General features: G+C 43.0%; 1 protein-coding gene across 3 annotated transcripts in view; it reads right to left on the bottom strand.

Annotated features, from left to right (window-relative positions):
• NitFhit (NFT-1 protein) overlaps positions 1 to 6,330 on the bottom strand; it is a 36,243-nt gene extending 29,913 nt beyond the window's left edge. Inside the window, exons 1-3 of one of the 3 annotated variants that reach the window (XM_069306915.1) lie at positions 5,965 to 6,330; positions 1,626 to 1,756; positions 243 to 369 (exon numbers count right to left, since the gene is read on the bottom strand). In XM_069306915.1, coding sequence (XP_069163016.1) covers positions 243 to 369; positions 1,626 to 1,729 — 231 coding nt within the window. In that variant the 5' untranslated portion in view covers positions 1,730 to 1,756; positions 5,965 to 6,330. Of the gene's footprint in view, positions 1 to 242; positions 370 to 1,625; positions 1,757 to 5,964 lie in introns of those variants that run through there. The other 2 variants (XM_069306916.1, XM_069306917.1) reach the window with 2 other exon arrangements.
• Between the last annotated feature and the right edge of the window lie 17,036 nt (positions 6,331 to 23,366).

The raw sequence follows: 23,366 nt of genomic DNA on the forward strand, positions 1-23,366 counted from the left end.
TCATTCTAAAAATATTAATCACCAAAAAAATAAAGACAAATATACTGTATCTTTCAATCTAATTAAAAACAAGAACATTATAAAGAAAAGAAACCTAAGATCTATGACAAGTGACAAGTGTCAATGACACTGCAATATTCATAAGTTAATATATACTACTGTACATTATTTAACTATAAAATTGATTTAATACATTAATATTAAACCTATTTTATAGCTTTCTCCAAGCACATGGTGCCCACCTGAGCTCCTGATCCTGCTGCTCTCTTCACTAAGTCAACACAAGTGTTAAAATTTGCTTCTTTGTCTTGAGTAGCAGTCATCTGCGTCACTGCCACCCTCTTTGGAGTAACACCATCATGCTTTTCCCTGCAGATATACCATAGATATAAACAAAATTAGTATTGCTTACTACTGTACTATGTTTACAAATGTAGCCTATTGTATTCCTATTGCTAACTCATCTTTTGCTTCATATCTTCCATACTAACATGAGCATGTTGCTCTACAAGCATCAAAGATCCTAACTAGAAACAATCTCAAAAGTGAGGAGTGAGTATGAGAATTTCTATTTACTGAGGGTTTGAAGCATTACACTACCCATGAATGCACTTCAATAGTTAACTGGTATGAGGCCCCCTGTGAGCCACTTACCTGCAAGAGACAAAAATACCTAACTCATCCCTCCTTTACAAGGCTTCCAAACAAATCTTGGTGTAGGTGAGCCATTGGTTTGAATAAAGTTCTCCAGTGTCAAGGAATTTATAATCCATGGAATATTGTAATAATATATTCCCTTTCATTGACCATCTAGCCATAAAACAACATTCACAAATCCAAGATGCAATCTTATTCTAACAATCATATTAACAATAATAATTTACAGGTAATTACATAAATGAAACATTATAAATAGAGGATAGATTATTAAACCAATTTTATAGCTTTCTGCCTTTAGTCAGGGACCCCTTCCCCAAAATGAAAAAAAAATGTTCAACACATCACACAGATGGTTTACAGCGCTGCATTGCGCACTGATACATTCAACCTGTGTTACTGCTGTTGACGCAAAATGATTACACTTTATTGCTGCACTAATTTGATGGCAAATATAATAACATCTTGTACAGCATTTGACAATGGAGGGGCCTCACGGCCGAGTAGACAGCACTTGGGGGTCATAGTCCTAATGCCCCGGGTTTGATTCCCGGCCGAAGCAGAAGCAAATGGGCAGAGTTTCTCTCACCCTGATGTTCCTGTTCACCTAATAGCAAATAGGTACCTGGGAGTTAGACAGCTGCTACAGGCTACTTCCTGGGAATGTGTGTATGTGTGTGTTAAAGAGAAATATATGTACAGTAGTAGATATAATAGAAGAAAAACAGATTGGTTAGAAAGGCCGGGATCCAAGAGCTAATAGCTCAATTCTGCAGACATAAATAGTAAATACAGTCTTGCAGTTGCCAGAGATTCCATACCATTCATAGCACTGCATACAGACACTACAAACATTAAAATGACAAAAATTGGCTAATTATTCAAAATGTATTGTAATGTACATTTCAAAGACAGTTGCCAATAGTATTACTCTTACTTAATTAAGAATGTATGAAAGCAGCACTTACCTACTACTCATTCTGTACATCTTGTGTCTTCCTAGTACCTGAAGGTTCCTGCTGTTAACAATACATCTACTTCTGTTTATCAGCTCTCTTAAATAAAACTTCATCGGTAACCAATTTCAACAGATGAATGACTGAAAGTAAAGATGGAAATTTATGTTAATACTGATTATAAATCTCTCTCTGGCACCCTAATGGGGGTCATTTGCATAGTATTAATATAACACAAAATGGTATCCTGTTCCAGTGTTGACTGTAAATTCAGTCTCTGTTACTCTCACTGGTAATACTTAAATAAAAAGTTATTACTCTTCTAGCCCCATGGAAACCTTTGAACTACAGACCACCTTCAAGTTAGGTTTACCACCATGGCTGCTTGATTCCCAAGCAGTAAGGTCAAACAGAATGGCAAAGAATACTTATGCACAACAGAACCATAAGGCCTGATCTTCCCCAGGATAAAACCCACAACAGTTGCCTAACTGCTGAGTACAGTACATACAGTACCTATTTACTGCTAAGTGAACAGAGGCAACAGGTGAAACATGTCTAACCATTTCTGTTCCATGTGGAGATCGAACTAGGGATTTTCAATCGAGAGTGGAGGGGAAAGCAATATCATATTGAATGCTCATTATAGGCAATACTGTAACAACAACCTCTGCCTCTAGTTAGTAAACATGAAAGTTCTTTGAGAATGACATATTCTATGTCTGCTTTAATTTTTAAACCTCTTCTTCACAATGCCGTATCCATTTTAGTTGAAGGTGGGGTGGTATCCATTTTTAGCACAGGATAGGGGATTGTCTATTCCACTAAAGAGAGAAAATGCCTGTCCTGATTCAGTCCAGGATATGAGAGGGTAGTGAAGTTGATGACAATTATATAAGTAAAGCCATTAGTATTATTTACTGAAGATAAAATTGGGGTATATACCCAAAATTTGTTCTCTGTCAAGTTGTGGGAGTTCACATAATATACTTTCCCCCATTTTATACAAGTTGGAAGGATTTTCTTAATGTGACATATGTATGCAGGTTATTAATTAAGGAGTATCTGTCGTTTGGTTTGAGGTTTTGCCCGAAGGAGAATGCACCTATTGTATCTCAAATATTCATATGGTATCTCTCCCACAACTCTTTCCTAGTACAGTATGTGCACACCTTTACAAATTTATATTGTCTATTATCATGTTTTTGCCGTTAGGCTTGAAACTACAGTACAGCATTGGGTTAGATGTACATTTTTTTTTTAAGGTAGAACAGTATCACCCCATGTCTTTATGGTATGTACCAAGTGTATTTAGACAGTCTCTGCGGACTGTAAACTTTCTAGAGTATTTATTAGGATAAATGCCATTAATGATTGCTTCTTGTAGATTTCCTTTCTTTTTATTTTGCAAATTATTTTGATGCACTTCCAGAATTACATTTCCAAAAGGTTTGATGACTTTGTAGTCAATTTCATATTACTATATTATGTAAATTAAATAATGAGAAGTGATGTAATTTTGTTAATTTTTCCAGCAGAGACGCAGTAATGTAAATCACACTGGTGTTCAAGTTTGAACTGTGGAAGAATTCTACCCCATGTCCAGCCGAGATGCCAAGGCATCAATATACAAATAAGAAGAAGAAACAATATGGTATTTCGACTATGGGGTCATGGAACTTCAGTTACAAGGGCAATAAAGGGGGAAGAGCATTTATCCATGTGAGATGGGGGTGCCTCATTATCAAAGAAGCAACCAATTTTTATTAGGGAAGACTTAACTACAAAGTAATTATCAGAAAAATGCTCTAAAAAATACTCGGTATGGTGATCTAAGTTTGCACACATCAATTCAAAGACTGTCACCCTGTTCTCCCTGTCAAGAATATAAGTAATATAGTAATCCAACACAGGGCAGCCACACAGGTGACCCATCTGGCAGCTAGCCTGGTAACTAGTATGGGTATTCCAGCTCAGCCAATTTGGCAGTGGAAACCATACCAGATGCCATAAACTCCCACTAGCAGAGCCTGCTTGGATAATATAAAGCACTTGAGCCCCTACCAAATCTTGTCATATCACTTCCCTACCAGTGTAGCAAAGTAGATGCTGTCAGGGGGGGTTGAGAGGTGGGATCCTGTATTTTCAAAGAAATATAAAGAAATTCAAATAGAAAACTACATCATATGACAAAATCAAAGCTGGGTTAGTGCTTATATGTAGTGCTTCTGTCATCTGGTAGAGATAGCTAGCCTTCTCGCCTCCAGACAGCAGGGTAGGGGGAGTCACTTCATAGGAATGCTTTGTAAGGTAAGGTCACTAGTCTCCAGACACTAATGAAAACTATTAATTTCATTGTTGAATAACCTATATTTAAATATATAAGCTGTACTGCAAAAATATACAGCATGAATCTAAAGACATTGTTCAACAAAATGACACTGGAACAGGAGCTGTGCATAAAAACATTCAATTAAATATCAACCAGAAAGTGAAGGAATATGAAGTTTTGCAGAACATCCAGGTGTACAAGCACCCAGGAACTGGTCTCCAGACAGAAAAACATATCCATAAGTAAGGGAATTTTACCTATGTAATCTAGTATATTATGGTATACATTATACAGTACAGTATCTCCATTTCCATACTATTAGGCAATGCTGCTAGAATATATCATATCTGGTTTCCAGATGTTTGGCCTCATGGGTGTCTGGAGCCATGGGTATCCGAGATAAGCATCAGATATCCCAATGTTTGGCGGCCCACTTCTCAGGAACCACTAGGATTTCATATTACTGGACACAGGAGCAAGGTGCATTAGTATTCTTTAGTGCCATTTATGTACTGAATGACCTAAAAATAAACCAAGTACAGTAACTCATTCCAATGGAATCACTGACAGTTAAGATCTGATATTAATAGGTAAAGTAAAATAATAATATCTGTTTAGGGTACCGATAGTACAGTCGGGTTCATTCTCGACTCACAATCGAGAATTCTTTGTTCGAATCCCAGGCGGGACAGAACTGATTGGGTACATTCCCTATCACCCAAAGCTTCTGTTCACTTGCAGTAAATAGGTACTCAAAAGTTAGTCGGCTTGTTGTGGGGTTGCATCCTGGGCGAAGTCAGTAATTCGACCTTGAATTAGGTCGAATTACCTTGATGAGCAACCTCGATATATGCCTAACGTGTATGAATACACTCCGGCTGCCTGTCCCCCAATAATGAATAATATTTTATTATTGGGACAGACACTGGGTGTCTGTCCACCCTGACACTGGGGGGAGAGCCTGCCTCACCCTGATGAGCCTGCCTCACCCTGATACCAGGGGAGAGCCTGCCTCACCCTGACACTGGGGGGAGAGCCTGCCTCACCCTGACACTGGGGGGAGACCCTGCCTCACCCTGACACTGGGGGGAGACCCTGCCTCACCCTGACACTGGGGGGAGACCCTGCCTCACCCTGACACTGGGGGAGACCCTGCCTCACCCTCACACTGGGGGAGACCCTGCCTCACCCTCACACTGGGGGGACACCCTGCCTCACCCTCACACTGGGGGGACACCCTGCCTCACCCTGACACTGGGGGGACACCCTGACACTGGGGGGAGAGCCTGCCTCACCCTGACACTGGGGGGAGACCCTGCCTCACCCTGACACTGGGGGGAGACCCTGCCTCACCCTGACACTGGGGGGAGACCCTGCCTCACCCTGACACTGGGGGGAGAGCCTGCCTCACCCTGACACTGGGGGGAGACCCTGCCTCACCCTGACACTGGGGGGAGAGCCTGCCTCACCCCTCACACTGGGGGAGACCCTGCCTCACCCTCATACTGGGGGGAGAGCCTGCCTCACCCTGACACTGGGGGTGACCCTGCCTCACCCTGACACTGGGGGTGACCCTGCCTCACCCTGACACTGGGGGGAGACCCTGCCAAGCCCTCACACTGGGGGAGACCCTGCCAAGCCCTCACACTGGGGGAGACCCTGCCTCACCCTCACACTGGGGGGAGAGCCTGCCTCACCCTCACACTGGGGGAGACCCTGCCTCACCCTCACACTGGGCGAGACCCTGCCTCACCCTCACACTGGGGAGACACCCTGCCTCACCCTCACACTGGGGGAGACCCTGCCTCACCCTCACACTGGGGGGACACCCTGCCTCACCCTCACACTGGGGGAGACCCTGCCTCACCCTCACACTGGGGGGACACCCTGCCTCACCCTCACACTGGGGGAGACCCTGCCTCACCCTCACACTGGGGGAGACCCTGCCTCACCCTGACATTAGAGGGCCCTCGTCCCCATCCCAACACACCCTGTTACTGGGGTTAGGGCCCCCCTCACCTAAGCATGGGGGGGAAGGGTCCTCGTCACCCCCTGACGTTTAAATGTTCCCCAGGATCCGTGGCCCCCCTGACGTGTGAGAGACGTCTGGTGGTCCTGAGGGCCCGTGTGAGAGACGTCTGGTGGTCCTGAGGGCCCGTGTGAGAGACGTCTGGTGGTCCTGAGGGCCCGTGTGAGAGACGTCTGAGGGCCCGTGGGTCACTGTCACCTCGTCACTACCCCGACGTCAGAGCCGCCTCCGCTGACGTCACGATGACGCCCTGGACGTAATACACGACATGACAAGCATGACAAGAGTATTATAATACGGTATTAAACATGCCGTATTTGTATTATACCTGTGTACGGTGCAAGTGACTATATCCCGTACTACCACAGTTTATTATAGTGTACGAAAAATCCCCGGAGCTCTAAAAAAAAAAATCACTAGAGTCCTACCAAAAAAAAAATACGGAACCATGACAAAAAAAATGGAAATCCTGACAAAGCATCCACCAGTCAAAAAACAAAACAAAAAAAAATACCCCCGGAGCACTATATAAAAAATTAAAACATCCAAGAGCCTCTCATAAAAACACCCCCCAAACCTCTTCAAAAAAAAGGAAATGTCTTCAGAGTCCTAAAAAAAATACTTCAGAACTATACTAAATTAAAAAATGGCAACGCTGCTCTACCAAAACAATACAACCGGGAGCCCTACAGTATCACCCCCGGAGCCCTACCATAAACACCTCCGGAGCCCTACCATAAACACCCCCGGAGCCCTACCATAAACACCCCCGGAGCACTACCATAAACACCCCCGGAGCCCTACCATAAACACCCCCTGAGCCCTACCATAAACACCCCCGGAGCCCTACCATAAACACCCCCTGAGCCCTACCATAAACACCCCGGAGCACTACCATAAACACCCCGGAGCCCTACCATAAACACCCCCGGAGCACTACCATAAACACCCCCGGAGCCCTACCATAAACACCCCCGGAGCCCTACCATAAACACCCCCAGAGCCCTACCATAAACACCCCTGGAGCACTACCATAAACACCCCCGGAGCCCTACCATAAACACCCCCTGAGCCCTACCATAAACACCCCGGAGCACTACCATAAACACCCCCGGAGCCCTACCATAAACACCCCCGGAGCCCTACCATAAACACCCCCGGAGCCCTACCATAAACACCCCCGGAGCCCTACCATAAACACCCCCGGAGCCCTACCATAAACACCCCCGGAGCCCTACCATAAACACCCCCGGAGCAATACCATAAACACCCCCAGAGCCCTACCATAAACACCCCTGGAGCCCTACCATAAACACCCCCGGAGCCCTACCATAAACATCCCCGGAGCCCTACCATAAACACCCCTGGAGCCCTACCATAAACACCCCGGAGCCCTACCATAAACACCCCCGGAGCCCTACCATAAACACCCCCGGAGCCCTACCATAAACACCCCCGGAGCCCTACCATAAACACCCCCGGAGCCCTACCATAAACACCCCCGGAGCCCTACCATAAACACCCCCGGAGCCCTACCATAAACACCCCCGGAGCCCTACCATAAACACCCCCGGAGCACTACCATAAACACCCCCGGAGCCCTACCATAAACACCCCCGGAGCACTACCATAAACACCCCCAGAGCCCTACCATAAACACCCCCGGAGCCCTACCATAAACACCCCCGGAGCCCTACCATAAACACCCCCGGAGCCCTACCATAAACACCCCGGAGTACTACCATAAACACCCCCGGAGCCCTACCATAAACACCCCCGGAGCCCTACCATAAACACCCCCGGAGCCCTACCATAAACACCCCCGGAGCACTACCATAAACACCCCCAGAGCCCTACCATAAACACCCCCGGAGCCCTACCATAAACACCCCCGGAGCCCTACCATAAACACCCCCGGAGCCCTACCATAAACACCCCGGAGTACTACCATAAACACCCCCGGAGCACTACCATAAACACCCCCGGAGCCCTACCATAAACATCACCGGAGCCCTACCATAAACATCCCCGGAGCCCTACCATAAACATCACCGGAGCCCTACCATAAACAACCCCGGAGCCCTACCATAAACACCCCCGGAGCACTACCATAAACACCCCCAGAGCACTACCATAAACACCCCCGGAGCCCTACCATAAACACCCCCGGAGCCCTACCATAAACACCCCCGGAGCCCTACCATAAACACCCCCGGAGCCCTACCATAAACACCCCCGGAGCACTACCATAAACACCCCCGGAGCACTACCATAAACACCCCCGGAGCACTACCATAAACACCCCCGGAGCCCTACCATAAACACCCCCGGAGCCCTACCATATACACCACCGAAGCCCTACTATAAACAGCCCCGGAGCCCTACCATAAACACCCCCGGAGCACTACCATAAACACCCCCGGAGCCCTACCATAAACACCCCCGGAGCCCTACCATAAACACCCCCGGAGCCCTACCATAAACACCCCCGGAGCCCTACCATAAACACCCCCGGAGCACTACCATAAACACCCCCGGAGCCCTACCATAAACACCCCCGGAGCCCTATCATAAACACCCCCGGAGCACTACTATAAACACCCCTGGAGCCCTACCATAAACACTCCCGGAGCCCTACCATAAGCACCCCCAGAGGTCTACCGTAAACACCACCGGAGCCCTACCGTAAACACCACTGGAGCCCTATCATAAACACCCCTGGAGCCCTACCATAAACACCCCCGGAGCCCTACTATAAACACCCCGGGAGCCCTACTATAAACACCCCCGGAGCCCTACCGTAAACACCACCGGAGCCTTACCATAAACACCCCCGGAGCCCTACCATAAACACCCCCGGAGCCCTACCATAAACACCCCCGGAGCCCTACCATAAACACCCCCGGAGCCCTACCGTAAACACCCCCGGAGCCCTACCGTAAATACCACCGGAGCCCTACCATAAACACCCCCGGAGCCCTACCATAAACACCCCCGGAGCCCTATCATAAACACCCCCGGAGCCCTATCGTAAACACCCCTGGAGCCCTACCATAAACAGCTCCGGAGCCCTACCATAAACACCACCGGAGCCCTACCATAAACACCACCGGAGACCTACCATAAACACCCTCGGAGCCCTACTATAAACACCCCGGGAGCCCTACTATAAACACCCCCGTAGCCCTACCGTAAACACCACTGGAGCCTTACCATAAACACCCCCGGAGCCCTACCATAAACACCCCTGGAGCCTTACCATAAACACCCCCGGAGCCCTACCATAAACACCCCCGGAGCCCTACCGTAAACACCCCCGGAGCCCTACCATAAACACCCCCGGAGCCCTACCATAAACACCCCTGGAGCCCTACCATAAACACCTCCGGAGCCCTACCATAAACACCACCGGAGCCCTACCTTAAACACCACCGGAACCCTACCATAAACACCCCCAGAGTACCCCCTCCTCCCCCAGTACCAAGAGCTGGGACATACTCTCCAACATTATATCTGTGATTGTCCTGTTATCAGTGACTTCAGACTAAATGGTATGAGGTACTTTGAGTTCTAATTACTTCATACACCCAGGAATATTGGAAGATATTCTTGTGCTGTACTCAGATTTTGCTAGTGGAGGTTAATAGATCAGCCTTACATGTTCTCATCTGATTTTTAGTTAGAGTTTAGTTAGTTAAGTTCATTCATTATGCACCCCATACCCATCTTGTGGGCGGCAGTGGAAAGGGTTACAGAGGCACATAATGGGCTCAGGGACTGAACCCCACAATTTATTTAGCTAAGCAAGTTACAATCTAGATGAGCTAGTTAGAAAACTCAATAGCCATCGTCACATCATTATTGGGTTCGAGATCGACCACAAGTACAGTTTCTAAATTAAGCAACTAACATATGTAGAGAGCTTGTCACAATTCATATGTTTGTCCTGCACACCGCCCCCCATCCAGTGGGCAGCGGTGGATAGGTTACAATCACTTAGTTACTACCTACAGTTAGCAAACTGGGGATATTTGGCTAAGATTTCTGGTAGCAGATAATTTTGAGTGAAGTATTTACACATCTCTGGAACATTTGTTATAGAATTGTCTCTGAATTCACGTATATATTTTTGCACTCCATCACATATTGACGGAGGGTGTGCGAATAATTTTGTTGACAGTTTACATTTGGTCAGAGTTTATTTGTTTTTGTATTGAGGCTGGTATTTTCTCCCCTGATTCCATGTATGACTATACCATCCTGTGAGATTGCAATATAGATGAACTTATAGCTAGTTTTTGATCTACACTGTGTAATCTTTCACAGAATAGGGAAGCAGCACATTGCTGCGTATACCTAAGCTTGTTAATAAAAAAAATATTCCTTGAAATTCTTCCCCAATACTCTGTAAGTTCAATTCAACCATCATTATCTCAAGCATATTCAACCACTCCCGAAGATTATAGTATTCTCATGGGTATGGAGTTAGTTTAGTTCATTTATTATATAATTGTTTTTACTATTAAGTCACGCTTTATGTTGACTTTCCAAAAATGTTAAGTTTTAAAATCTATCTGGTCGATCAAATCATATAGTATCAATCTTTTTAGCCTATTGCAATAATCATATTAAATAATCAGGACTCAATATTTAAATATAAATGTTTAACAAACATTTATTATTTTTAAATAATTTTAATATTTTATAGAAAATAAATAAATATTAAATTAACTTCATAAAATTAAAGATAATTTAAATATAAGATTTATCATTCATTTATCTTAAATTACTTTTTGTTGACGTTCAAATTTCTTACGCTTTCATAAACTTTCTTTGGACAAATATTTAAGGATAACTAAAATAAAATAATGAATAACATATTGCCAATTATTTCTACATATATTAATTGAGGGATTCCGGGCGGGACAGAAATAGTTAGGTACGTTTCCCTACACCTAATGCCGCGGTCAACTAGCAGTAAGGACTCCGACGAGCGGACGTCTGGACGCCTCCTCCGTCCTGGGAACCGCCAGGATCACGTTCTGTTTTCAGGTTTTGGCTTTGCTACTGTCGTTTGGCATCCCTATTCAACAGTCCGGTTGTACGACGCCTGGCGCACATATCGCCATGGGTCACGGGATTGTTAGATTTTTTGTTTTACGTGTTCTGGCTGGTTCTCCCGGCGGGGTGACGGTGTCCGGTTGGTTTGGCAGGTCTTGGTGGGCTCCTGGTGTGCCCTCAGCCGTGGTGGGCGGACGGCTTCTGCTCTGCCGGGGGACACTGGATGACTTTTGCATTTTAGTTTGGGGCTGAGTTTTGGTTTTGCTACCTGGTGTTCTCTGTGGGGGCGGGGCTGGTGCTTGTCACCCTGATGGAGTCCTGGGGCTCCCCAATCATCTGCCTGTATGCGTTTCTTTGCCGCGAGGCGTATTAGTTTTCAGTGATTGGCGTCACTTCGTTTTGCGATTAGGCTTGGCGTTTCACCTTTCCAGGCTTCGCGATTCACCCTTCACGGGTACGCCGGGGCGCATCCGATCCCACCATCGTCCTCGCCCGTAAATCAACAACAAAAACAACTAGCAGTAAAAAGGTACCCAGTTATTTGTACTGTCACAAATCACAGTTATTTGTTCAAATTATACTTTTTATGTCTCATTTTATTTACGTCTTGCCAGATTTCCTTCAAGTTTCTGTTACTCCCAACTTTCTCTGCAAACTCCTGCCAATACTTGCTCCTAATTTTCTTTCTCTTCGCCCCACACAGCCTAGCAACTGCCAGCAAAGCATTTTCCCTTATAAATTGTCATCCACACTTCCGTGGACATAAAAAAAATTTCCCTTTCTGTTCTAATCCCTATGAGCTCTTAAATTCTCCTCTTAAATTCTTGAATTCGTAATGCAAAATGGTCCCTTAGCATTTCATCCACAGTAAGACAATTCCCCTCTATGCCCTCAGCATTTATCAAAGAAGGATAATATAATCTCCCTCCCGCAGATGAGTAGGAGAGGGCTCGCCCAGCAGTTGAGTATCATCATCTTCATGCAAAAACTGTTACCATCTGAAACCATTAAATTAATATTTACTTTACCCCTTGATCCTAAAGCTGGATGTCTGGCATTAAAATCCCCTACCACAAGCGTATCTTCAGAAAAGAAGGAATCTGGCTAATATCTTAAATCAAAGGAGTTATCAGAGATGTATAGATTAATGAAATTTAACTCCCGGTCTTGTAATTGTATCCGTAAGATAATACTTTCAATATCTCTATATCTCTCGGGTATCTCAGTTATCTCAGCAGGTATGGTACTCTTGACATAACACTAGACCCCTAATTCCTCCAAGAGCTGTGGGAAAATCTACCAGTGAATGATTGCTTTATATTTATTTGAACTATTTTAATTATTCAATTGATTTATTAAACAGTCTGTATATTTTATCATTTATTTTCCCTGATATTTGTCCACTACACACAACTTGGGGGGTTGTGTGGTATTATATTATTGGGTTTTATATTAATCTAACCGTAATTAGACGGTAGATCTAATTTCTAATGGGTTAATCTTGACTACTAAGTATTGGTAAAACGTGAAACAGTCTCAGGTGTTTATGTATTGTATACGCTGATATGTATTCACCTAGTTGTGATGTGGGAGGCTCAGTATGTCGGCACTAATACCACACGATGTGTTTACTCTCCAGGTAAGTGCCCGAATGGCGTCCACTCCTCCTCCTTCCCTCCTCGTGTGTCGATTGATAGATGAAGATTATCCACCCTTGAGGTGGCATGGGCACGAATAGTAGGTAAGTGGTAGATTTTTTTTGAGTGAATGTGATTTTTGGTCGTGAAGGGATATACTGTGTGTGTAACGGTTCTATTGTTACGTAAAGTATGGTGACATAAATACGTGTAACCTATTTTTTTATTATTTTGATTTTGAATAGATTTTGTTTTGCAGAGGGCGAACCTTCAGCTACCCTCTGGTGTAAGTAGGCTTTGTTGGGGTGGGAGTGTTTTGGTGATGGTATTGTTTATGTACTCTAGGCTGTGTTGAATTGTTTTGTGTATCACTGGATGACTAGTTGCTAATTTAGCAGTTTCATCGGCTTTCTCATTTAATGGGATTCCAACATGGGATGGGATCCAGTTGAGGGTGATGTTGAGTCCTTAAGGGGATGGAAATAGCCTAAGCTACTCTATCCCTTTGAGATGTATTTTCTTGTCTCGACAAACATACTTGAACATGAGTCGTTTGCCTTTAGCTCACAAGTTACAGCCCCGCTTCTGTCCACAAAAAAAAACTACGGGCTCACCATAGCCCGTGCTACTTGGAACTATTTGTTCCTAGTAGCGAATCTTAAACAACAGGCTTTAGCTACTGCTCCTAGAAACAAAATTGTCGAAATTATTCCACAATTCTCAGTGAGTCTTTTCACTGCTCTTTTTTTCTAACATTTGAAGTGCAGCTTTTAAGTCTGTGTGTAAGATTACATTTTGAGTGTTTTGTGCAATCACAAATCCGAATGCCTGTTGTATGGCAAACAGCTCAGTTTGGGTTGATGATTCTGGTCTTATCTGTATGATCACTGTAGCAGTTGAACACTATCTAGGAGGACTCACAACATGACTGCAATTCGATAGACAGAAGAATATTTAGAAGGTACAGACACTGCCCCAGTGTAACACTTAAGTGCTGTGTTTACTATTTTAATGTACAATGTGAAATATGAGTTATGTCCTGCGATTTGTGGATTTGTACTCACTGGATTCGTGAGCCACTTGAGGGACCTGAAGTAGAGGAGGGTAGACATAGCCTAAACTACTCTATCCTTTTGAGATGTATCTTATTGTCTCAATAAACGTATATGAACTTGAATTTACAACAGTTTGCAAATAACTGGGTACCTATTTATTGCTAGTTGAACAGTGGCATTAAGTGTATGGAAACGTACCTAACTATTTTTCTCTCGCCAGGAATCCCTCAATTACGAATAATATATGTAGAAATAATTGGAAATATGTTATTCATTATTTTATTATAGTTAACCTTAAATATTCGTCCAAAGAAAGTTTATGTAGGCTCAAGTAATTTGAACGTCAACAACGATTGTTTTTTTAAGATAAATAAATGATAACCAAACTTTATATTTACATTATTTTTAATTGTATAAATTAATTAAATATTTTGTTTTTTTCTTCAATACTTATAAAATTATTTGCAAATAGTAAATATTTGTTTAAAATTTACATTTAATTTTTGAGTTTTGATTATGTAATACGCATATTGCAATAGGCGGAACCGATTGCTACATTCACGCTTGATCAACCAGGTATATTTTGAAACTTAACATTTTTGTAAGGTCAAGATATACTTGACTTAATATTATATTATAAACAAAGTTATCAAGTCTAATCCCAAAACCAGTGGCTTGATCATACCCTTATCACACATTCAAACAATTTGACGTGACACTATTTATTTCCTTATTTCTATAGTTATCAAGAAGTTTACACCCTAATACATAATTTACCTGAGAGTCACTAACACTAGTGGCCTCGATGTGGACAGGAAGCCGGTGGTTTGTCGAAGGTCCCCCTATTTGCCTTTATGATGCTTTCCAGCTGTACTTTAAATGTTAACAGAGTTTTGGCATTTATGGCTTCGGCGGGTAGGCAGTTCCATTTCATGGGCGGCGGGTAGGTGGTTTCATTTAAAAATCCTATTTAGATCGTCTTGAAGTGATAGTGAGTCTTTTTCCGTGTTTATTTCCCTCTCGGTTTTCGTATCATCGGCAAATTTGCAAATATTGCTGCTCAAATCCGAATCTAATTCATTTATATATATATGAATCACAGAGGTGCTAGGACAGAGCCTTGAGGCACTCCACTTACAACATTTTCACACACTGACTTAACTCCCTTTATAATAACTCTTAGTTTCCTTTGGTATAGCCATGCTCTAATCCAACTTAATATAGCACCCCAATATCGGCACTGTATTAAAAGCTTTGCTAAAGTCAAGGTACACAACATCACAAACCTTACCACTTTATTCCAGCATAGCCTCAACTATGCTGGAATAAAATTATAGGATATTTGTTAAACATGAACGGCCATTTGAAAAACCATGTTGTGAATCATTTATTAATTCATGTTTTTCAAGATGAAGACGAATCGTATTTGCAATTATCAATTGAAGTAACTTTCCCACAATAGACGTTAGGCTAATTGGCCGATAGTTTGATGCAAGTGATCTATCTCCTTTCTTGAAAATTGGTACCACATTAGCAACCTTCCACGACTCTGGCACTCTGCCTGACTCTAATGATTTATTAAATATGGTAGACAGTGACTCGCAAAGCTCCTCTTTCCATTTTTTAATCACCCTGGCAAACACTTCATCCAGCCCTTACTGGGACCGACTAAAGAGCCTAAATCTGTACTCCCTTGAGCGCAGGCGGGAGAGATACATAATAATTTACACGTGGAAAATAATTGAGGGGCTGGTCCCAAACCTGCACACAGAAATAACACCACATGAGACCAGAAGACATGGCAGGATGTGCAGAATACCCCCGTTGAAAAGCAGAGGTGCAACAGGTACTCTGAGAGAGAACTCTATCAACATCAGAGGCCCGAGACTGTTCAACACGCTTCCACTACACATAAGGGGCATAACTGGCAAACCCCTCACAGTGTTCAAGAGAGAACTGGATAAGCACCTCCAAAGGATACCTGATCAACCAGGCTGTGACTCATACGTCAGGCTGCGAGCAGCCGCGTCTAACAGCCTGGTTGATCAGTCCAGCAACCAGGAGGCCTGGTCGACGACCGGGCCGCGGGGACACTAAGCCCCGGAAGCACCTCAAGGTAGCCCTGGGGAGTTGTTTGGCTTGAGTTTCACTATTTGTTAATAACATCCTCCCTGGTAACTGCTAAACTAGTCAACTTGGCCTCTTCCCCACCCTCATAGACTTGTTCGGCTGAAGGCATAATGTTAAGTTCCACTTTAGTAAATACCGATATAAAATATTTATTAAAAATACTAATCATCCCTTCGTCATTATCAGTTATCTGACCTGTCTCAGTTTTTAATGGACCTATCCTTTCCCTAATCTTTAATGTCGCATTTTAACGTATACTCTAAGGCCAAAAATTGTCGTACCACAACATGGAAGCGGCTCGCGAAAGTGACATACTGTCTCGTTTTCTGTTTTGGGTCCTCTGGGTAGGTTTGGATAGGGGCACTTTAGTACTACAGTTTCTTGGAGTTGGGAAATCTTAGGAGGACAAGCTGCATATATACTCTTTTTTATTTTTTTGAAGGGGAATAATTACTACATCTACGTTACATTCCTCTCATGGTAGAGTTAATTGCTGCTTAGGCAGTTCAACACATAGTTGAATAACATCATATTTTATTACCATTAGAACATGAGGTTCTCATATATGCTCTCTTATTATACTTTAACATACATTGTTCATTACTTCCTACCCTTTGAACCAAGAGAATTAATTCATGAGCTCCCACTCTCATTAATATAATCACAGAGGCTACATTTATCTCTCCAATACTCTCTAATACAATCTCCAATACATTTTCTTCCCAATACTCTCGGGAAGAGAATTTCAATTCCATCCTCAATTATCTCAATGATAACATTTCTTGGGCATCCTAAGATTATTCGCATGGCTTCATTTTGTACCATCTCCAACTTATTCAGTCTACCTTTACCAAAACAAGAAATGATAAGTGCATCACAATCAATAAGATCTCACAGTATACCATTGTCATTGCTACTGGAATGTGAAATGGAAAATGTGATTAATATTTGTATGGATATGTGAGCCCATTGAGGAACCTTAAATAGACGAGAGTTGAAATAGCTTAAGCTACTCAATCCTTTTAAGATGTATTTTATAATCTCGCTAAACTTACTTGAACTATGAGGTTCAGTTCCTAAAGTCATTATGTGCCTTATTAACCCTTTCTTCGACTGCCCGCTATATGCATTCTATATAATTTTGTTGATACTGTCAAGTCAAGCTTTTCTTGACTTTCTAAAAATGTTAAATTTTAAAATCCAACTGGTTGATCAATTAAGCTACACCAATTGTTTCAGCCTATTGCAATAATCCTAATAAAAAGTCAAGATTCAAAAATTAAATGTAAATTTTAAACAAATATTTATTACTTTTAAATCATTTTAAATGAATTAAAGAAAAACATAAATGTCTAATTAATTTCATAAAATATAAAGTAATTTAAATATAAGATTTTATTATAATTTATCTTCAAATTTTTTTGTTGATTTTTAAATTACTTGAGTTACGGCTACTTTCGACAAATATTTAAGGTTTACTATAATAAAATACTAAATAACGGTCAAGTACTTCTTCGTTCATTATTCGTAATTGATGGATTGCTGACGGGATAGAAATAGGCACGTTTCCGTACACCTAGTAATATATAATTATATTCACAAAATATATTTATCAGACAAATAAAGAAAAAAACATCAATCATGTATTTATCAATTAAGAAGTTAAAAAACTTAGTGCTCACAAAAACCAACCAGTGAGAAGTTTCACAATAGTTTTCACAAAGGATCAGGTGTGAGATGTTTTCTGGGGACTGAAGCAACTCTTGTATTAGTGTCATCTGCTGATCTGTGGTGCCGCAGCTATGATATGGTATATGTCAGGATTCCAATGAACTAGAGGTCCATGTAGTTTAACAAACATAAGTGCTGACACACGATTTATGAGCATACTTGAGTGTGTTATTGTTATTATCAGGTTCACGTGGCAATCCCCTCTCACACTCAGCAGTACTAATAGGAATAACTTGTAAACAGCTCAGTAATGGGTGTAAATCTTGGGGGATGCGGCATCTATGATCCTCCACACAGTCTGTAAAGGCATTTAGTGCAGAGTAAGAAGAAAGTTTAAATCTCTTATAGAGATAATATTTCAGCTTCTCCGTAATTAGGTGGTATTTCATCAGCCAGCCGTTAGTAGTCTTTTTAAAAGAACACACATTTCACTTAGCAGTGATTTATACACACTTTGAGGTTCAGAAGTTTGAGAGACTTTCGTGGATGTTGTCGTGAACATACGGTGCTGCAAATTGTTCACAAAATTAGTAAGGAACTGATGATAATTAATGGGGACAATTTTCTTGTTGTTTGTGGCTTGTTTATGGTAATTCCTCCAAACTTCCCCTTTTCAATTGCCTTTTGAGCTTCTAAAGTACTAATGCCAGGTTTCTCTTTTAGTCCATGCAATTAATTACCTTATGCTCCGTTGAATCAGTTTGTCTTCATGCACAATCAAAGTAATGCGTTTCTGTAAACACTCTGACAGTAAACCAAGTTAATGCAGCGTGTCATACATTAGAGCTAAATCCCATAGAAACTATTTTGAAGTTAGCTTTTTCAACAGACCTTCGTAGGTTTTTCTACCACTTCCTAATCTTCCTAATTATTAAGTACTTCATAATTTGTCCACATTGCTGAAACTGATCAAAACGAGCTGGCCACCCTCCTGGTGCTCAGAACGCGGCCTATTTTGCAAATCTGTTGTTCAAGCTGATAGCCACATTCCGATATGTAGCTGAATCTAAAACAACAAAGAGGGGAGCAGCCTAGTGTACACTCTAGTGCTACCAATTTTGATATTCCTGCGCGGGCCCGAAGCCTCTGGCTGGCCCACTAAGTGTTGAGATCTATGGCTATTACCACCATACACGGACTGCACATTCCTCCCACCGACATTGCCTGCTCTGCAATGGCCCACACTTTTTTTTTATTTATTTATTACTTATATATACAAGAGTTGTTACATTCTTGTACAGCCACTAGCTGGCATAGTGTTTCGGGCAAGTCCTTAATCCTATGTTCCCTGGAATACCACCCCGCCAAATCGTTTAACAATCAGGTATCCATTTTACTGTTGAGTAAAATTAAGGTACAGTTAAGGATTGACGCCCAGTAAATCTTCTTCGGCCAGGATACGAACCAAGGAGGACGGGGGAGACATCTCCCGTCACGCAGGGTGCAGTCGCACCTCCACAGATCTCCAGTATCAGCTAATGATACTGGTAATGGCTCAAAAGGGCCACCACTTACGGGCTATTCATGTCCGTGCCACCTTTTGGGTGGCTTAATCTTTATCATCGAACCAAGGATAAAGCGCTCGCGAAACACCAGGCAAGTGTCTTGCCACTACACCACGGGGACTGCGCGCTCTTACCTGTTTCCTCCGGCAGGAGAAAATCCAAAAGATGACGGCTACCGCTTCCACCACCATCATACTTGGACCCACTCCCGTTGGAATTCTCAGTCTTACCTGGGAATTCCGAGAACCGCGAGATTCCCTCATCACTGCCCGGCCTCCCCAGTGGACGCCGCACCCAGCTGACCGCACCACCTCTGACCACACCCCCCCCCCCTCACCAGCCCAGCCTGTAGCCTCCACCAAATTCACCCTTTTACCCGTCCTCCTTCGCCTCGCCGAGAAAATGGCGGGCAACGACATTATTTGTTACATAAAAGTCATCAACAGGCTGCTCGTCGCGTATGGACTTCCGACAGCTGCTGTACCCGATGACCTACCAGCTTCCACAAGTGCTATGGACCCTCCAATCCAGGAACCCCTGAGCGGAACTCCAAGAAGCCCTCACCGTCCGGCCACAGCGACTCCGCAGTCCCCGAGCTTGTCCCACTGACAGGACGGCAGTAGCCCCTAGGATAGCCAAGAATAGGATAGCCGGTTCAGCCTTCGGGAGGTAGGGGCAGGAAAAGGAGCCGGGGCGATGTTGACTTCCCCAAAGTTATCTTTTTGCTGCTACTTGCACAACATGATAAGTACTTTGGTTGGTCGAGGATCGCCCCAAACATTTAGCTTCCAAATTGTAACAGAATGGCATTCTTTATATATATATATATATATATATATATATATATATATATATATATATATATATATATATATATATATATATATATATATATATATATATATATACAACTTTAGAACACTTTCCCACCAGGAGACTCGAACCCTAGCCAGCACAGAAGCCTTCCAGCAACTGGCATAACAGGTACGCCTTAACCCTCTGCACCACCGCTCAGACCCTTAAAAGAGATGGTAATTTCGGAGTATTTAAATCCCCCAAAGATCAACACCTCCCAAGAGCACCAGAGCAAGTGAGGGTTCATTTAGACGTTAATTTCATCAAGTCCCTGTTAATATGGGAAGACACAGTGTCTCTGCTTAAGGCACAACTCTCCTAAACACGAGAGTTAAGTATACAACTTTAGAACACTTTCCCACCAGGAGACTCGAACCCTAGCCAGCACAGAAGCCTTCCAGCAACTGGCATAACAGGTACGCCTTAACCCTCTGCACCACCGCTCAGACCCTTAAAAGAGATGGTAATTTCGGAGTATTTAAATCCCCCAAAGATCAACACCTCCCAAGAGCACCAGAGCAAGTGAGGGGTCATTTAGACGTTAATTTCATCAAGTCCCTGTTAATATGGGAAGACACAGTGTCTCTGCTTAAGGCACAACTCTCCTAAACACGAGAGTTAAGTATACAACTTTAGAACACTTTCCCACCAGGAGACTCGAACCCTAGCCAGCACAGAAGCCTTCCAGCAACTGGCATAACAGGTACGCCTTAACCCTCTGCACCACCGCTCAGACCCTTAAAAGAGATGGTAATTTCGGAGTATTTAAATCCCCCAAAGATCAACACCTCCCAAGAGCACCAGAGCAAGTGAGGGGTCATTTAGACGTTAATTTCATCAAGTCCCTGTTAATATGGGAAGACACAGTGTCTCTGCTTAAGGCACAACTCTCCTAAACACGAGAGTTAAGTATACAACTTTAGAACACTTTCCCACCAGGAGACTCGAACCCTAGCCAGCACAGAAGCCTTCCAGCAACTGGCATAACAGGTACGCCTTAACCCTCTGCACCACCGCTCAGACCCTTAAAAGAGATGGTAATTTCGGAGTATTTAAATCCCCCAAAGATCAACACCTCCCAAGAGCACCAGAGCAAGTGAGGGGTCATTTAGACGTTAATTTCATCAAGTCCCTGTTAATATGGGAAGACACAGTGTCTCTGCTTAAGGCACAACTCTCCTAAACACGAGAGTTAAGTATACAACTTTAGAACACTTTCCCACCAGGAGACTCGAACCCTAGCCAGCACAGAAGCCTTCCAGCAACTGGCATAACAGGTACGCCTTAACCCTCTGCACCACCGCTCAGACCCTTAAAAGAGATGGTAATTTCGGAGTATTTAAATCCCCCAAAGATCAACACCTCCCAAGAGCACCAGAGCAAGTGAGGGGTCATTTAGACGTTAATTTCATCAAGTCCCTGTTAATATGGGAAGACACAGTGTCTCTGCTTAAGGCACAACTCTCCTAAACACGAGAGTTAAGTATACAACTTTAGAACACTTTCCCACCAGGCGACTCGAACCCTAGCCAGCACAGAAGCCTTCCAGCAACTGGCATAACAGGTACGCCTTAACCCTCTGCACCACCGCTCAGACCCTTAAAAGAGATGGTAATTTCGGAGTATTTAAATCCCCCAAAGATCAACACCTCCCAAGAGCACCAGAGCAAGTGAGGGGTCATTTAGACGTTAATTTCATCAAGTCCCTGTTAATATGGGAAGACACAGTGTCTCTGCTTAAGGCACAACTCTCCTAAACACGAGAGTTAAGTATACAACTTTAGAACACTTTCCCACCAGGAGACTCGAACCCTAGCCAGCACAGAAGCCTTCCAGCAACTGGCATAACAGGTACGCCTTAACCCTCTGCACCACCGCTCAGACCCTTAAAAGAGATGGTAATTTCGGAGTATTTAAATCCCCCAAAGATCAACACCTCCCAAGAGCACCAGAGCAAGTGAGGGGTCATTTAGACGTTAATTTCATCAAGTCCCTGTTAATATGGGAAGACACAGTGTCTCTGCTTAAGGCACAACTCTCCTAAACACGAGAGTTAAGTATACAACTTTAGAACACTTTCCCACCAGGAGACTCGAACCCTAGCCAGCACAGAAGCCTTCCAGCAACTGGCATAACATATATATATATATATATATATATATATATATATATATATATATGCGTATGTGTATAAAAAATGGTGTAACTAGCTTTGCAAGATTGTTACTTAGTTAAATGAACTCTGAAGTTCACTTCCCGAATTAATTATGTGTCTTAACTATTTCTACAGCCGCCCACAGGATGGATAATAAATATTTTATAGTTACTATTAAGTCAAGTTTATCTTGACTTTCCAAAAATGCTGAAATTCAAAATCCAGCTGGTTAATCAAAGAGGTTAGCGTCAATCGTTGCAGCCTATTATAATAAGCTTATTAAATAATCAGGACCTGGAAATTAAATGCAAGTTTTAGAAAAATATTAAATATTTTGTAATATCTTTAAATCTGATAAAGAAAAATATAAATATTTAATGAATGAAATTAAATTATGTTAAAATTAACATAAGACTCTGTTATTTATAAATACAGTTATTGACGTTTAAATTACTTTAGTTTACATTCACTCTTTTTAGACAACTATTTAAGGTTAACTATTATAAAAAATTATTATTGTCTTCCAAATTATTAATAATAATAATAATAATCTTAATTCAGGTAAAAGTACATTCATGCAAAATGAGTTACAAACAGAATGTTGGATTTCTAGGTAGAGTCAGTATATATACTATGCCTTAAGCCACTAGTATGCTCAGCGTTTGAACATTTCTTCACATATTTGGGGTCTGGTAGCTGAGCAGACAGCACACAGGACTCGTAATTCTGTGGCCCGGGTTCGATTCCTGGACCTGGCAGAAACAAACGGGCAACGTTTCTTTCACCCTGATGTCCCTGTTACCTATCAGTAAATAGGTACCTGGGAGTTAGACAGCTATTACGGAGCAGCATCCTGGGTGTGTGTGTGTGGGGGGGGGGGGGAACTAGTTAGCAGTTAGTTACAGTTGATTGACAGTTGAGAGGCGGGCCGAAAGAACAGAGCTCAACCCCCCCACAAGCACAACTAGGTGAATACATTATCCGCAATTGGCGATTTCCTTGGGAAGTGAACATAAATGGTTTGGCTCGTTTCCTTTCACCTATTGCTGCTCTTTTCACGGACAGCGAACAAGACCAGTATCATCAACCCATAACTCGTCATCCAGTGATCCGGACACCTCTGCTCCGCCTGGAGGCCGTCGGTTCATGTTATGTTAAGCGATTTTACCCGCTGGGTTTTGATACTGCCGTCAGGTAATCCTATTCAACGGTTTGGATTGTACGACGCCCGGCGGCCACGTCGCCCGCGGTCACAGGGAAGTT

The sequence above is a fragment of the Procambarus clarkii genome, chromosome 59, assembly GCF_040958095.1.
Source record: "Procambarus clarkii isolate CNS0578487 chromosome 59, FALCON_Pclarkii_2.0, whole genome shotgun sequence".
NCBI lineage: Eukaryota > Metazoa > Arthropoda > Malacostraca > Decapoda > Cambaridae > Procambarus > Procambarus clarkii.